Here is a 17095-nt window from a genome sequence, read left to right as displayed (position 1 = left end):
GCTCTGATGGCCATGCGATCCAAATCCTCTCTGTTCCTGGAGGACTGAATGAGCCCAGCTAACAAGGAGCCAAGCAGAGATAGAAGTGTGATGGCCTCCAGAGTCTTGAATCTTCCCTTACTCTTAGGTTACATATGCTCTAGCTGGGCTGGTGGCCGGGCTGTGCTTCTCTGTGGTAGAACACTTGTCTAGCTAGCTTACATGAGACCAGGGGTTCCATCCTCAGCACCTCCTCCCCCATCACTGGCACCAGCCATCTTTCCATGACACTTATCCTCCCTACCCCCAATTCCTTACATGTCCTTGGAAGGGAGAGGGAGGATAGAAACTCAGGGAGAGCCTTGCTTGTTGCCCTTTGAGGAAAAGAGAAGCCCAGAGTTCCCAACAGTGTCCTCAAGCAACATTTAGAGGAGAGGTGGGGTTTGGATGAAGGTACAGGAGATACCATTTCTGCCTTACCCAGCAGTGGGATGTGGCTCGGGATGAGAGCTGTGTTCATCCCCTGGGCTCTTCCCCAGGGGTCAGATCCTGCTTCCGCCTAGGCTAGGCTCCAATGGCCCACGGCTGATGGGACTCCGTTCCTCCAAGCGGGGTGGTGTGGAGTTGGCAGAGCAGTTACGGGAGCTGACCAGGCTGCTGGAGGCCAAGGAGTTTCCGGCTCGGATGGAAGGTGTCGGGAAGCTTCTTGAATACTGCAAGGCCAAGCCAGAGCTCATTGCTGCCAACCTCATCCAGGTGAGCACCCACCCCTGTCCTCTGTGGTTTCTCCCTGTGGGTTCGATCTGGAGAGCTCTGAACTGGTTTGGAGGGGATGCTCAGAGAGCCCACTAAGCACCCACTCTTCCTACAGTCTCTGTAATGTCGAATGACTAGTTGGATGTGACTGTGGGGTTGAGCACATCTTTAGAATGCTCAGAGATTCCCTGCCTGGCTTCCATCCCTCTGCCAGAGAGGGTGCCATAGTCAAAATCTTGGGTCACATCCAATTAGTTATTTGAATAATGTTTGGTATCAGAGCCCGTGGTTGGACAGTGGCTGGGTCATGAATGATGGACAGGCTGGGTAACAGGCTGAACACACTTGGAGTGATGCTGATAGGCAGGTGGAAACCCAGGCTGAGTCAGGTTCCCTACTAGCTGTGTGGTCTGAAGAGACTCAGTAACCTCTGTGAGCCTTCATTGTCAATGGGAAAGTGGAGAGTTATAACAGTAACACGGGTTGCTAAGGTCATCAGTGTGAGACGGTGAATAGGGCTTATCCTGATGCTCTGGATGTTTGGCGTGTGAAGAACGCTCAGTACACATCTGTCCCTCCTTTTTGGCCTGTTCCCCTTCCGAGGAGATGAGCTCTTCTTCATTGGGAATGTGCTAGCACAGGTTGGGGGACCCTTTTCAGGGATGCAGGAGGAATCCCAGCCAACTCCTGCCAACCCTGAGTGCCCACGAACTCTTTGATTCTCCCCTCAATAGGTCTTTGATACTTTTACCCCACGGCTTCAGGATTCCAACAAGAAAGTGAACCAGTGGGCACTGGAATCCCTCGCTCAGATGCTTCCCATCCTGAAGGAGAGCATCCACCCCATACTGCTCTCCCTCATCATTGCAGTGGCTGACAACCTCAACTCTAAGAACTCTGGGATTTCCACCGCTGCCTCCACTGTGCTGGACGCCATGATGGACAGCCTAGGTGAGCATCCCAATGTAGTCCCTGTGGGGCTGTGGGAGGCACAGGCACCTGAGCCACCACTCACATCTATTTGTGTGGGGGTCAGCTGAGTTGCAGACAACTCTGGTGGTTTTGTCTGAGGCTGTACAGAGCAGGTGTTGACACTGTAGGGCCCTCAAGTTCCTGGCTGGAGGCTTTTCTCCATGTTCTGTCTATGTCTTAGTCAGTGTTCCATTGCTGTGAAGAGAAACCATGACCACAGCAACTCTTAGACAAGAAAGTAACTGGGGCTGGCTGTTCCAGAGGTTTAGTACATTATCACCTTGGTGGGAAGCATGGTGGTACACAGGCAGACATGGTGCTGTGGAGGTAGATGAGGCTTCTACATCCAGGTCCTAGGAAGCAGGAAGATACAGACACTGGGACTGGCTCTAACTTTTGAAACTCCAAAGCCTTCCCCCACTCACACACTTCCTCCAACGAGGCCACACCTCCTCCAACGAGGCCACACCTCCTCCAACAAGGCCACACCTCCTCCAACAAGGCCACACCTCCTAATCCCTCTCAAGTAGTACCAGCCTTAATGACCAAGCATTCAAATATATGAGTCTATGGGACCATTCTTATTCAAACCACCACAGTCTACTAGGCACTGCATGGTCAGGAATGGAGGTGATGAGAGAGGATTTGATCCAGCCTCCCTATAGTCGGTCACACGAGGAAAATGACTTCTCAGGGCCACACAGGGCACCACAGAGGTGAGTGAGGAGTGCTCGGCAAGGTCTGTCTGTGCCAGGGGTTGGTGATGGACTGTAAGAGAGGAGCAGAGACGGAGGAAGAAAGGAAGGGGCAGTGGGCAGCCATCACGAGAGGCAAGAGCATGTCAGAGCCTACTCACTTTGCAGCATCTCAACTCAGTTCCCCAATGTCAGGTGGACTCTTTGGTGCATCTCCATTTCCTTTCGTGGTTAGTATATCCCTAGAGGGAAGGGCACATTTGAAACTTAAGGCGTACTGAGAAAGCAGTACCTTAGTAGGCTTCTGTCTGGGCTCGTGTGAAGGAACTTGTATCTGAAGATTGCTGTATATCGGATAGGTACAAGGTGGCACCTGGCCTCCGCATTCACAGAATGTCTTGGACGAGACATCCCTGGCACACTCTCCTCTCCTCCCTCCCCATGCCTTGGCCAGAGCCCAGTTCCTGGACCCGGGACAGCAAGCTGTGTCCTAGCTAGAACCACCAGGAGGAGTTTCAGTTACAAATCAAAGGCTTGGTCAAGCCCTGCTCTCTCTCCTGAGTTCATAAATATTGTCAATTTCCACATTTCATCGCGGAGGAAATTTATGATTTGCTGAGTTTGTTGCTACGGAACAAACAATACAAATCGAGCCCTAAATTACAGCTTGTTCCCTGAGCTGCTCTGGGTGAGTGAGATTGCTGTTGCAAATAATCAAGGCTCTTGGTAAATCACCGCGGGCCCTGGATTTATTGGGAAAACCTACACAAAGCAGAATGGGCTTAGGTATTGGAGGAGGATGATCACTCATGTCTGGGGAGTGGACTCTTTTAACTCTTGCTCCGCCAAGGGCTTCAGCCTGCTCTTTGCCATTGGGACAACCTTCCCCAGCATGGAAGAGCCTGGCACTCTGGACAACAGAATTTAGTATCTCCCATAGTTCTGAGAGTCAGATACCCTCTACCTGAGGATCTGCTGTGCTCACCTAGGATGAGTTCCCTGGAGAGCAGTAGACCTGGGAATGGCCTGTGTTTTAGTCTGCTTTCTGCTACTACAGCAAAGATTGGGAAGTTATTATGAGTGTGTGTGTGTGTGTGTGTGTGTGTGTGTGTGTGTGTGTGTGTGTATAAAAGAATTTTTTTTTGTTGGAGCTGAGGATCGAACCCAGGGCCTTGCGCTTGCTAGGCAAGCACTCTACCACTGAGCTAAATCCCCAACCCCTATAAAAGGAATTTAAGTCATGGTTCTGGAAGTCCAAGAGAGCATGGCACCAGTTTCTGATCAGCTTTATTGAAGACCTCACAGTGAATGGCATCACAATGGTGGATGACATCACAATGGTGGATGAAGGCACAGTGATAGATGACGTCACAATGGTGGATGACGTCACAGTGATGGATGTCGTCACAATGGTGGGAGTTCCTGTGGAAGAGATTACAAGGTGAGACAGGAAGGAAGGTGGCAGTTTCAGTAAATGAATTGTTTTCAGTTCGAGAGCACCATTTCGGATCCCGGAACTCACTTCAAGCGGGACATGGAAGCCTGAACTCCTGTAACCCAGTGCTCCTGTGGGGAAATGGGAGGCAGAGATAGGGAGAGTCTTGGGAAGCTTGGTTACCCTGGTGAATGCAGCGGTTAAACCCAGGTCTCAAACAAAGTGGAAGGCAAGGACTGACATCTGAGGTTGCCTCTGACACACACACACACACACACACACACACACACACACACACACACGGGGGTGGGGGGGTAATTTGTTTTTTAAAGAAAGTATGTGGGAACTGATTCACTTCTCAAGGCCTATATTAAATCCCTCCAAGGGCAGTGCTCCTAATGACCTCATTACTTTCTATTATTGTCTACTTCCTAAAAGTCTACTTTCCAACATTTCCTCGCTAAGGACCAGGCTCCAACACAGAAACCCGTGGGGACCAGCACATTGCAATCAGGGGTTTAGCTATGTGGTTCTCCCAGTTGGGACAAAGTCCTCTTGGATACAGATGAAAACAGTCCTTCTGGTCCACCAGGCAGAGTCTTTGGTTCAGGGAGAATGATGCCAGTGTGAGGGGGTGCTATCTTCTCTATTCCTTAGGTCAGTGCTGAGGTTTGAAATGGAATAGTGTTGGCCTCAAGTTCCAAGGGAACCCAATAAATCCCTGGCGAAAGCTCCCGTGGAGAGGACATGGTGCAGCGTGCTATCTTGGCTCTGGGTGTGGTGGTGTTTGAGCAGGCGTGGGAAAGAGTTCTCTGGACAAGCTGGGTTTGCTGTGTGGCATGCCTTCTCAGTCTCACTAGCAACACGGATTCTGAAGGTGTTTTTGACTATGAAGTGGCAAGCTTAAGGATTTAGGTTAGCGACATGGGGAATTTAATTGCCCCCAGTGAGTACCAAGGGTAGAATCATGTTGTCCCCAGGAAGGGTTTTCATCTGCCTAGATTGAGCTGAAGGTAGCTCAGCAGAGACACGAGTGAACGTCCCACTGCCCAGAGCTTTGGGTGGTCACTGCAGAGCCTCGGGCAGTGGGGACAGGAAATAAACATAGTCTTCCCAAACTACCCAGCTAAGCCTGGTAATTCCAGTTGTCCTTTGGACCCCTCTTACAAAGGTGCTTTCTCCACAGCCTGCTTCTCCGTGGCCCTCCGGGGAGGTTTTGGGCTCCAGGCTGGAGGTGGCCTGTAAAATGCTGGGCAGTTCTTAAATAGGGAAGGCCAGAGTGATCGCACAACGTGCTCCAGTCTGTTTCCTGCCAAGTGAGACTGCTGTCCTCTGGCGACAAGTCCAGATGTCACAGCTAAACGGGGGAGGCTGGCTTTCCTAGGACGACACCGCTGAAGATGCTGCTTGGTTGTGAAATTCATTGACAGCATGGTCTCATCAGCCCCAATCATGTCTTCTTCCTTGGTTTCCCTGAGGGTTAGTGGCTTGGATATGACGTTGGGTGACATAACAGGTCACCCTGAGGCTGTGGTGGACAGGAAGGAGCCTGGGCAGCTTGTGGCCTGGCCTCTGCCGTTCATCACCCTCTTACTGCTTTGGGATTTCTCTGAACTTGAGACCCAGTGCCGTTTTCCCTACTACCGAGATGTGATTTCAGGGGAGTTTCTTTTTCTTTGAGGATTAAGGAAGTGCCGGAGCAGACTGGTTGGCCCCGCTGGGCTCTGTTATCATTGGGTTAGGTGGAGAAGATATTTATTTGCCTGATGAAAACTTCAGGCTGCAGACAGCTCTGCCTTCCCCAGATGACCTTGACATTCCGGTGTCTCATGGCCAAGAGGAGCTCTCAATTTAGTTCTGGCTCTGGCCAGCTGGAGAGGCCAGATAAGCTTGGGGGTGGGGGTAGGCTTGGATCTAATTTTGTTGTTTGCTCTCTGACTTTAAATGTCTGTAAATCATATGACTGGCATCATGTTGTCAACGGGCTTAGACTCTGCATCCAGCTGCCTCTCCAATATATCAAACTCTCAAAAAAGTCCATAGGTGTCCAGGTTCACCCAGTGAAAAGCCTCAAGTGAATCCAGTTTTGATGTGGACTCTTTCCTTTAAGTTCTATTCAGAGCAGATATTCATGGTCCATATCTGTAATCCCAGCATTTTTGGAGGCAGGAGGATTAACATGAGTTAGGGCTAATCTGGGTTGTATGTGAGCCCCCGTCTGAAAACTTCAAAGAGAAAGCAAGTGAGCAGCAGCTGGTTTTCAGTGCTAATTTGTAGCCTTACTAGTTACTTAAACATGAAATCTCGTTCTTTTCTATAAAAATCATGCTTGTTAGGCCAGGCAGTGGTGGCTCATGGGTTTAACCCTAGCACTCGGGAGGCTGAGGCAGGAGGATCTGGTTCAAGGCCAGCCTGGTCTACAGAGTGAGTTCCAGAACAGCCAGGGCTACACAGAGAAACTCTGTCTCAAAAAGATCAAAAAGAAAAAAAAAATCACGCTTGTTAATTATTGGGAAATAGAAAAATCTAAAGCATTTGAAAGGACTATAACCCACTTATGACAAGTACCAACTCATGAAAGTGTGTGTGTGTGTGTGTGTGTGTGTGTGTGTGTGTGTCTGTCTGTCTGTCTGTCTGTGTCTATATGGGTGCCAGGGACAACTTCTGGTGTAATTCTTTGGGAGCTTTCTACTTCATTTTTGAGATTGGATCTCTCACTGTGTCCTGGAATAACTGCATAGTAAGCCCCCAGGGACCCACCTGTTTCCAACTCCCCAGTGCTGAGATTCTAAGGACACACTGTTATCCCAGGCACGCCAGTGCCTGTGCGTGCGTGCGTGCGTGCGTGCGTGTATGTGTGTGTGTGTGTGTGTGTGTGTGTGTGTGTGTGTGTGTATGTTCTGGGCACAGAACTCAGGTCAACAAGCTTGTGTGCCAAGTCCTTTACCGACTGAACCATCTCCCTATAGAAGAATTTTAAAAGGAAAGTATGAAAACCATGGCAGTGTGCACAGTGGCTTGATGACCAATCGGGGCCAGTCATCACAGTTCAGTAACCAGTCCTCCGAGCGGCCCAAACTAGGTGTGGTCATCCAACAAAAGAGGAGGAGGGGAAACTGATCCACCTGCCGAGGTGTGTGTACTCCAGGGCAGCCCCTGGCTCCAGTGTGCTATCATATGCAAACACTCATGCTCTGATTTGGTTAGAGGATGCAAATTCAAATGTGTAATATCACAATTATGTATACGGATATGCACAGGAAGGGGGAGGCAGAAACAGGCAGATCTCTGAGAGCTGCACAGGAAGACTAAAAAAAAAAAAAGAAAGAAAGAAAGAAAGAAAGAAAGAAAGAAAGAAAGAAAGAAAGGTAAAGTGAAGGATGCCCAATGTTAATAAGAGTCCTTTTTTTTCTTTTCTTTTCTTTTCTTTTCTTTTCTTTCTTTTCTTTTCTTTTTTTTTAATGATACATACAGTTCTGTGGCTCTCAAGTAGTCCGAGGATAACGTGGCCTGGTGGCCTCAGGGCTTCACTAAGTGGGACAACTGTGGTAATGCTGGGGTCCCTCTGTCCCTTTGTAGAGAAGGGAGCCTCAGGGGGACGGACTGAGCAGCCAGGCCTGTTTTCTTCTCATGCATGACATCTTACGTTCTTCTCGCTGCGTACCAAGTCTAGACCTCCTTGTGAGGCAAAACGAACCCTCTGGAAATGTGGGCCTAGCTAATGGAGTATCGATGTTAGCCTTTCAAATGTTAAATTCCTTTTCATCATCCTCATTGTCATTATCACCACCACAATCATCTTTTTTTTTTTAAATGATGCTTGGAACTGAACTCAGAGCCCTCACACATGCTAGGCAAGTATTCTATTGCTGAGATACCTCAAGCCAGCTCAAGGTTCTGGCCTCTTGTTTGATTTTTACATTGTAAGAACTTTAGGGCAATAATAAAACTCGTTAGAACAGCAGATACATTATTAATTATGTAATATGGGTGTAATCTTAAATATTAAATCAACTCATCTAAACCTCACGGCAACTCAGAAAGGAACTAGGATTTGTCCCCATTTTGTAGATGGGTAAGTTGAGGCATAGAGGGAGTGAGTGGCTCTCATATAGTGTTACATAGTAAAATATGAATGAGACAGGATTTAAGCTTAGGCAACTTGAACCTGTACCCCTTTATCTTGCTCCCTTGTCTCATTAAAACCGAGTGTGACCCAAGAAGGCAACTCCTTTTTTTTTAAATTTTATTTATTAAGTACACAGTATTCTGCCTGCATGTATGCCTGCAGGCCAGAAGAGGGCACCAGATCTCATTACAGGTAGTTGTGAGCCACCATGTGGTTGCTGGGAATTGAACTCAGGACCTTTGGAAGAGCAGTCGGTGCTCTTAACCGCTGAGCCATCTCTCCAGCCCCCTGAAGGCAACTCTTATAGAGATGACCAGAACAAGACAAGGCCAAATGCCCAAGTAAAGTGCTCCGACATTCATAAACAAGCCTGGATAAACCATGCCCTGACTCTACAAACATTTACCAGGCAGATGTACTCAGCCAGCATTTGTCAAGTACCTGTACACTGCAAGCGTTTATGGAGCACCTGGTGCCCCTGCTGGTTGCTATGGGAGCATTGCCTGGTTGGTTGGCTGGTGGTTCATTTCCAAGGACTCCCCAGGTGCCCTTCTTTCTGGCTCTGGAGGACTGTGCCAAGGGCCAGGAGCTGGACTGGGTCCTGTGAGGAGCTAAGGAGGGGGAAGCTTTGCTTTTACTGTGCTACGTTGGACCAAGCAGTTATTAAACCCAGACCCCTGACTTCAGGCGCTTGGCTCTGCGGTCTCCCCACCAACCATCCTAAAGCTGAAATCCCTCTGTAGTAGTGGTGAGTAGTAGGACCTTTGAGAGCGGCTTAGGTCAAGGGTTCTGCCCGTGAGGGCAGATGAACACATTGCTGCAGGGATGGCTCGCTATCACAGGGTGGGGTCCTGATGTAAAGGGTGACTTTGGGCATCTTTCTGTCTTTCTCACATACAGGCATGCATTTCTGCCTTCCACCATGGACAAATGCAAGACTCATGTCCTCACCAGAGGCCAGTGCCTGTTCTAGGACTTTCCAGCCTCCCAACCCTGAGCCAAATAAAGTTTCATTATTTGTCAATTGCTCATTCTGTTTTTTAAAGTCATGGAAGCAGAAAATGAACTCAGACACCAGGACACACTTGGTGGTGGCTGTACCTGCCCTGCCTGCCTAACGGGTGTGGGCAAGCCCCACAGCCATCGCCCTGAAAAGGGCATTGCACACCTTGCCTTACTTTCCATTAAGTTATTCCGTGACTGTTGTGGTTGCAAAATGCTGGTTGCTGAGCATGCTGGGAGCTGGGCACGCCAGTGCCTGCAGATTTGTGGCAGGAGTGGTGGGGAGATAGCAGAATGTTGTGCTCTTGTGCCTTCACATGGACAGACCTAGGGGTGTGCATCAACCCTCTCTCAGGCTCTTCTTACAGGACTGCACCCTGGGTGAGATTCATGTTCAAATCACAGAAACCTCCTGGAGGGTCGGGAGACTCCTTTTGACTAGTTCTGGGCTCCGTGTCCGTCACATAAAGGGCACCAGGAAGTGCTCACTGTGGGAGTAAGTGACAACCTGACATGGAGTATCCTAATGACCAGAGTGTGCGTTCAGTCTTTCATAAAAGCCTTGACTTCTGAATGCTATCCCCATCCCTGTAACGACCTTTGTGTGACCAGCGGGTAGTGCCTCGTTCACCCCGAAGCTATAAATACATTCAAATATCCACGTAGCCATCCTCCTTCGTCTACTGCGAGCATCGCTGTTTGCGTGTCTGTCTTCTGTCTACCGGTCATCCATCTACCTTCTTTTATTTCAAACCTCAGTTTAGGGCAATTTGGAAAATCAGACAATATGAATCAGACAGATGAGAATAAATGATTGGAGTCAATCTAACTGCTTTAGACTTCCCACTCTCCCCTAATATCTTGTTCATATGCTTTTTCAAAAACTGGTCCTAGGCTGGGATGATAGCCCACTGGGTCAATACTTGTCATGTAAGTGTAAGGACCTGATCCAGTCCCCAGATCAAGCCATTCCAGCCAGACTTAATATCACAAGTTCCGGAAGCTTGTGAGCTCGCTAGCTTGACGTACAACAGTGGAGAGTGAGAGACCATGTCTCAAATAAGGTGGAAAGTGAGGGCCAGTACTGGAGGTTATCCTCCAGTCTCCATATGTGCGCGCGCGCACACACACACACACACACACACACACACACACACACACACACACACACACACACACACACACACACACACGCATACGTGCACACGCGCGCATGGACACACACGCACACACACACACACACACACACACACACACACACACACACACACACACACACACACAGGAGTCCAGGGATCTGGAAGAATTAATTCAGCTCCCCATAGGGCCCTTTCCTCATGAGGGCGTGTGGACACCGTGAGTGCCTGGTGTGTTGGTGTAGCTGGCAATGTCTTGGTTGCTGACATCTCCATCTCTTTCAGATCACCTTTACCTCCTTCAAGCCTTCGCCGGACGTGTGCGTTTCCTGAGTGGTCCTGCAGTGTTGGCTGTCACAGAACGCCTTTCAGGTGAGCACCCGTGACCCCACCCAGCCCAGACAGCCTGTCCATCACTGTTCTCTACTGGAATTTATAGTTTTTTTTTAGATTTCAAAGACCATTTAAAAAATTTCATAGTGTGCTTTTTCTATGACACTCTCCACATTACCAGAAAACAGTCTTTGTTTTTGGCGAAAGTGAGGTACGTATGTATATAACCAAATAGTTTCTAAGACTGTATTTTTTCCTCATTACAGATCTGGATTTCTCTATCCCACTGAGTACCTTTTTAGAAAGTGTGTGTGTGTGTGTGTGTGTGTGTGTGTGTGTATGTGTGTGCGCGTGCGCGCGTGCCTGTGTGCATGTGCAGGTGTGGGCACATGAATATAGAGGCCAAAGGACTTCTTTGACATCCTTTCCTTAGGTGGTATACACTTAGGGTTTTTTTTTTTTTTTTTTTAAGACAGGGTCTCTCATTGGACAGGAACTTGTTAAGTAGGCTAGTATGGCTGGAATTTACTCTTCAGTGATGGGTACACAGCACAAGCCACCACACCTGTCTATCTGTCTGTCTTAGGGTTTTCTATTGCTGTGAAGAGACACCATGACAATTACGACTCTGATAAAGGAAACATTCAGTTGGGGTGGTTCTCTGACAGAGGTTCTGTCCATTATCATCGTGGCAGGGAACATAATGACGTGTAGGCAGACATGGTACTGGCGACATCTTGGCTTGCAGGCAATAGGAAGTTATCTGACATGTTTGGTGGTATCCTGGGTATGGGAAACCTCAAAGCCCGCCCCCACAGTGGCACACTTCCTCCAACAAGGCCATTCCCACTCCAGCAAAGCCACACCTCCTAATAGTGCCACTCCCTATGAGATTATGGGGGCTGATTACACTCAAGCTCGCTCTCTCTCTCTCTCTCTCTCTCTCTCTCTCTCTCTCTCTCTCTGGTGTATTAGTTACTTTTTTGTTAGTGTAGTAAAACACCATGACCAAAAGCAATGCATGGAAGACGGAGTTTATTTTGGCTTATAGTTCTAGAGGGATACAAGTCCATCATGGCAGAGAAGGCGTGGTGGGAGGCAGCCAGAGCAGGAAGCGGAGAGATCATATATTCAGATGCAGACATGAGGCAGAGAGAGTAAACTGGAGGTGAGGTGAAGCCGGAAACTCTCGAAGCCTGTCTCTCAAGTGATGTGCTTCCTCTAGGAAGGCCACACTGTATCTCTAAACAGCATCACCAACTGGGGATGGAGTGTTCAGTATCTGAGCCTAGGAGAGGCATTTCTCATAGAAACCACTATATGTGGGTTCTGGGGATAGAATTCAGGGTGTAAGGCAAGTACTTGGCTGACTTAGCTATCACCAGACATAGACTCCCTTTGTTTGTTTTTTGTTTGTTTGTGTTTTGTTTTGGAAATAGTCTCTCCCTATGTAGCCCAGGCTGGCCTCATATGTAAAGATCTCCTGCTTCAGTCTCCTTACTGTTGGGATTACAGATGTGTTTCCCCTCATCTGGCTTCCACTGATGAGTCAGGAGGGAATGGCTTTTTCAGGTAGGCACTGCCTAGTCCATGATTCAGTAGCTGATGATTGTCATGAAAATTAAAAAAAAAATTTTTTTGCTTCTTTGGCCAGACAGAAACTGGCAGGTGCCATCTTCTTCTCCACCTGGGTGATGCCCATACCATCTTAGCACCTCACATCACCTCCTCTGTCCCTTTTTTCCCATGCTCTTGGGAATGCACCCCATGGTAAGTCACCAGGGTGCTGCCTCCCCCGATGTGTCCGAGTCTTGGATGCTCAGAAGATGCTTGGTTGTCACAAGTAGCATCGTTAAGGACTCGGGTGCTACCTCTGAATTCTGGCTTCCCTGTCCCGTCTCTTGCCCCAGACCTTGTCTCTGTGTCCTGGTTCAGTCTTCCCTATGTCCCCAAAGTGACTCTTTACCTCTCATTCAGTACCAGACCTCCTCTAAAGATGTGGCATGAGGGCTGGGAGCATCCATGGTGGCTTCAGTGTGGGGTTTGGATGCCTTGGGGGTGAGGATGGGGGGGCGTGGAACTAAGATCACCCAGGAGACCATACACAACCCTTTCCCGTGGCCCACAATCGGTGTTTTGCAGACTACGGCTATAGCTCAGTGGTAGAGTGCTTGACCATAATGTACGAAGTCCCAGATTCCGTCCCTTGCACTGAAGAAAAGAAGTCCTGGGAACAGAGCTCAGTGTTAGCATGCTTGCTTAGCATGCATGAAACCCTGGGTTTGATTGGCAGCATTGTGTACTGGACACGGTGACACAAGCCTGTAATCCCTGTGCTTGGGATGTGGAAATGACAAGATCAAACATTCAAAGGCATCCTTGGTTACATAGGGAGTTTGAGACCAGCCTGGGGTATAGAAGACCCTGCCAAAACCAAAAACAAGACAAAAAAACAACAACAACAAAAAAAAACAAAAACCAATACAAACACACCAGCACCTGCAGGTAACTTCGAGGGCTGAGGTGGGAGAGGAGTCTCACCATAGATTATCCACTTACTGTTAATATTCCCCATTTCTTTTTAAGAGACCACCAAAGCAAGTTTCTCCCAAGCTCTTCTGCTAACTAGGTGTTTTCTAGAAACGCCTCTGACACAGGCATGGACTAGAGCAACACAGTTCACTAGGAGTAAATCTTTTGTAATTACTTCAGCTGTCTTTTAAACTCAAGTTTAATGGTGGTTTCTTCTTCCCAATGGTTCCCGGAGGGCTTCTGTCCCTCTGCCAACTCGAGAGACTGACCTGGCCAGTTGAGTGACTACCATGTCCCTGTGCCTGGGGACCAGGGCTCCGGGGTGGCTGAGATGTGAGCAGGGGAGGGAGTGTGGCCTGGGCAGCTGAGGTGGGCAGGTTGCTGTTCTTGGTCTTTGGAGGTCAAGAGAGTGAGTAGCTCATTGCACAGAGGGTCAGAGTTCAGGAGGGTCTGTAGACAAGCCATGGCAGGAGAGAAGAAGGATCTGATAGGGCAAGGGCTGGTGACCCCATTGTGGGACAATGTCTTGTTCCTGGTCTGGGTTCCAGTTAGGGTTAGGAGTTAAGGTCGGGGTTTGGGATGGTTCTTGGGATTTCTCTCCTTTTCCTTTTTATTGGTTTCCCTACATTTTTTATTGTTTTAAGATACATGTAACATAAACTTTACCACTCCATTTAAGGAGGTTCTTTGGGTATTGACTGCATTCATAATGTTGTCCAACCATCACTACCACCCACCTCTTTTCATCTTGTGAAACTGGAAACTCTCACCCCATCAAACGATAACTCCCTGAGCCCCTCAGCCCCTGCAACTACCGTTCTGCTTCCTGTTTCTGTGACACTGACTTCCTCCATGGCACTTCATATAAGTTTATCTTCTGGAGACTGGCTTATTTCACTTAGCGAAAAGTCTTCAAGGTTCACCCATGTTGTAGCAGGCATTAGAATGTGTGTGTGTGTGTGTGTGTGTGTGTGTGTGTATGGGTGGGTGTGCATATGTGTACATGTGGAGGCCAGAGGTTGATCTACAGTATCTTCCTCAGTTGCTTTCTACATTACTATTATTATTATTATTATTATTATTATTATTATTTTGGTTTTTTGAGACAGGGTTTCTCTGTGTAGCGATTCTTACTTTATGTGTGTAAAAGAGCTTAGAGAGGTGGTGTCTTTCTCAAGTTCACACACCTGGAAGATGGTAGAGGTGGGATTGCAATCCACCTCATTTCCCTCACTGGGGCAGAGGGAACACATTACGATCGTCATGGACCTACCTCATTTGCATTGGCTTTTGTGGTCCTTTCTTTCATAAAAAAATAAAATTATATTTTATGACTGTTATGAATACAAACCAATATTTCTCTTCTGATGTTAAAATAAATTGAAACATTTTAATGGGCCCCTGAACATCTTGAGGCTTGTGCACAGGGCCTAGGTGGGAAATAAGCCCTGCTGGGGTGCCCGCCCTCCAGAGCACAGGATTGGTGATAGAGTGTGCAGCTCAAATGAACCTCCCTCTTTTCTTTGTGACAGTGTTGGTGGCCTCAGTGTACCCCCGAAAGCCTCAGGCTGTGGAGCGGCACGTCCTTCCAGTCCTCTGGTACTTCCTGAACAAAATGATTGGCAATGGTGTGCTGCCTGGGCGTGGTGGCAACGTCCGCACGGTGGTATGCCGGCTGGCAGGGAGCCTCCAGGAACAAATGGGGTCCCGCCTGCAGGACTTCGCTGCCAATCAGCCCCAGCATGTCCTCAAGACACTCCAGGGACTTTTAGACTCTGAATCTCTGAGGGGCAATGACAAGGTCACCAATGGAGAAATAATGCTCCCCAACAGCAAGATGACTGGGACCAGCTGCCCCCAGCAGCCGGATTAAAGATGGGTCTGAAATGGGAAATTTTTATTTTTTACCTTATCTTATTTTTTATGATGGAGTCACCTCATGACCTACTCTTCCTGTTAGAGTCCCCGATGTACATAGTCTATTTTGAAGTAGAAATAAAATAATTGCTTATTTTTCTAAGTTTTTTTTTTTAACCTTACACTTTTTTAACCACAGGACTTTTCCATCAGACCGGTTTACAAAACACAACAACAGACCTAGTTTTAGATAAGACAGTGACAAGTATGAGCTGGGGGTTTAGCTCAGTGGTAGAGCGCTTGCCTAGCAAGTGCAAGACCCTGGGTTCGAGCCTCAGCTCCAAAAAAAAAAAAAAAAGACAGTGACAAGTATCTGGGAAAGAAAGGGAAACATAGGCCCCCATATTGCAGGAATACAGCCCAGCCCCCACATCTGTGAGCAGCTGGAAGCCTCCTGCATCTCAGAGCGCCCACCCCTCCCGTTGTTCCCTCAGATATGGTCTGTTTATCATCAACTTGATTAGAAGTCATTGCAACACATGTCTTCCAGCCCCTCACCCTTCAGCCCTGCAAAATCTTGACTGAAGTCTCCGTGTATCCCGTGGGACGATCTACGGGGATCTGCCCAGCTTGTCACAGAGCAGGAAGAATTTAACAATGTACCACTAGATGCCTTAGCCAGAAGCTGGCCATCTGGCTTGTTCTGACAAGGACTAGATGGCGTTTCATGTTTAAATCAGCATGGATGGGACCGTGTGGTGGAATCTGCCTGCTGTACATGACTCACGTGTCACGTGGACTACGTGACATGTCACAGGCTGCATAGATGGGCCAAGTCACGGGAATGTTGGGCTCAGAGGGGCCAGGTGGTGAGAAAACAGAGGATAGTATTGGTCCCTAAGGAAAAGCCAGTGAGAGGGGTCCTGACCATGGCAGTGGGGGGTGGGGGGGTTGGGGGGGTTGGGGGGGGGGGGGGTGGAGGTGTGGGAGGGGCAGTCAGGACATCTCTGTAGTAGCCTTGGTTTGTTGTGACCAGCAACAGATTGGCAGTGATTTGAGTAGGATTTAAGAGCTCAGGTCACTGCCTCGAACACAGCCAGGCAGCTGTGATGTAGTAAAGACCGAAGGGGTGACGTTTCGCCATTGGCCAAGGACTCAGCCATTACTCCATGTAGGGGCAGTTCCAGATGGTGAAGTCCCGAGGCTCAGCCTCGAGCCAGCAGGTTTTCTGACAGGGCTGGTCCACCTAGTGGAATCCCCCTGCATCATCCATCATCTGACCTCCAGGTTTGATATGAGTTCTATGCTGTTCTGAGCCTCTCCAGGGGAGCCTGGCCTTAAGCCAGGGCAGCTCTGGCCAGGTGGATGTCGGCCAGCCCCTCCCCAGGCTGAGTGGGTGCTGGCAAGTCAGGCTGGGGCTCGGCTTTTAATAGACGGCTTAAGTGTGACTTAGGGTCATTCCAGAGCCAGTGTGAGCTGCTGTTCACCCGATGGTGACCCCAGCGGGGCTTTCCGGAAGCCAGCTCCGTCTGGGCCAGGAGAAATGCTGGCAAAGGGAGTTGTGCAGAAGACTCCAAGAGGCTGGTTTGTAAATCTTTCTAAGGCTTTATGCGATGTAATTAACCACATTTGCTTATCGTCTGAGCAAGCTTTTTTTGGTGGGGGGGAGGGGGGAGACCTGTATTTTTCTGCTTGTCAGGATCCAAGGAGAGATGAGACTGTTTCAAGGTTCTTGAGAATTGTAAGAGTCCAGGAACTTAGAGGCTGGCAGAGACATTTGAAGGCAGAAATGAAGCTTGACAGAGCTGGGAGGATGGCTCAGTGGTTAAAGCGCTTGCTGCGCAAGCGTGGGAGCTGGCATTCAGGACCCCAGGAGCTAGGTCAGTACTGGGGGGAGGGGCTAGCTCCTATGTCATTCCAGCCTCAGAAGGCGAAGGCGGGACCCCAGAGCAAGCTGGCCAGCAGACTAGTCGAACTGGCAAGCTCTGGGTCCGATTGAAAAACCTTGTCTGATTGAGTAAGATGGAGAGCCTTTCACATATACCCACACACACACTTTCGTCACACACACACACACACACACACACACACACACACACACGAGAGGGAGAGAGAGAGAGAGAGAGAGAGAGAGAGAGAGAGAGAGAGAGAGAAGAAAACAAAAAGGATGAAGGATGAAGTCTGATGCTATTTCCTGTACCCACCTCAAACCCAAGCTTCTTGCCCCTAGGGTTCTCATGGGTGGATGTGTTGAAAATAACCATCAACT

General features: G+C 48.8%; 1 protein-coding gene across 1 annotated transcript in view; it reads left to right on the top strand.

Moving 5' to 3' along the window:
* The window catches only part of Togaram2 (TOG array regulator of axonemal microtubules 2), a 46905-nt gene extending 31996 nt beyond the window's left edge, over positions 1-14909 (top strand). The window contains exons 16-19 of the mRNA XM_036171181.1: positions 519-735; positions 1470-1686; positions 10390-10476; positions 14502-14909. Coding sequence (XP_036027074.1) covers positions 519-735; positions 1470-1686; positions 10390-10476; positions 14502-14842 — 862 coding nt within the window. The 3' untranslated portion in view covers positions 14843-14909. The remainder of the gene's footprint in view (positions 1-518; positions 736-1469; positions 1687-10389; positions 10477-14501) is intronic.
* The last annotated feature ends 2186 nt before the right edge of the window (positions 14910-17095 follow it).

This window comes from Onychomys torridus, chromosome 21 (genome assembly GCF_903995425.1).
Source record: "Onychomys torridus chromosome 21, mOncTor1.1, whole genome shotgun sequence".
NCBI lineage: Eukaryota > Metazoa > Chordata > Mammalia > Rodentia > Cricetidae > Onychomys > Onychomys torridus.
This window is presented reverse-complemented; position numbering and strand designations above follow the sequence as displayed.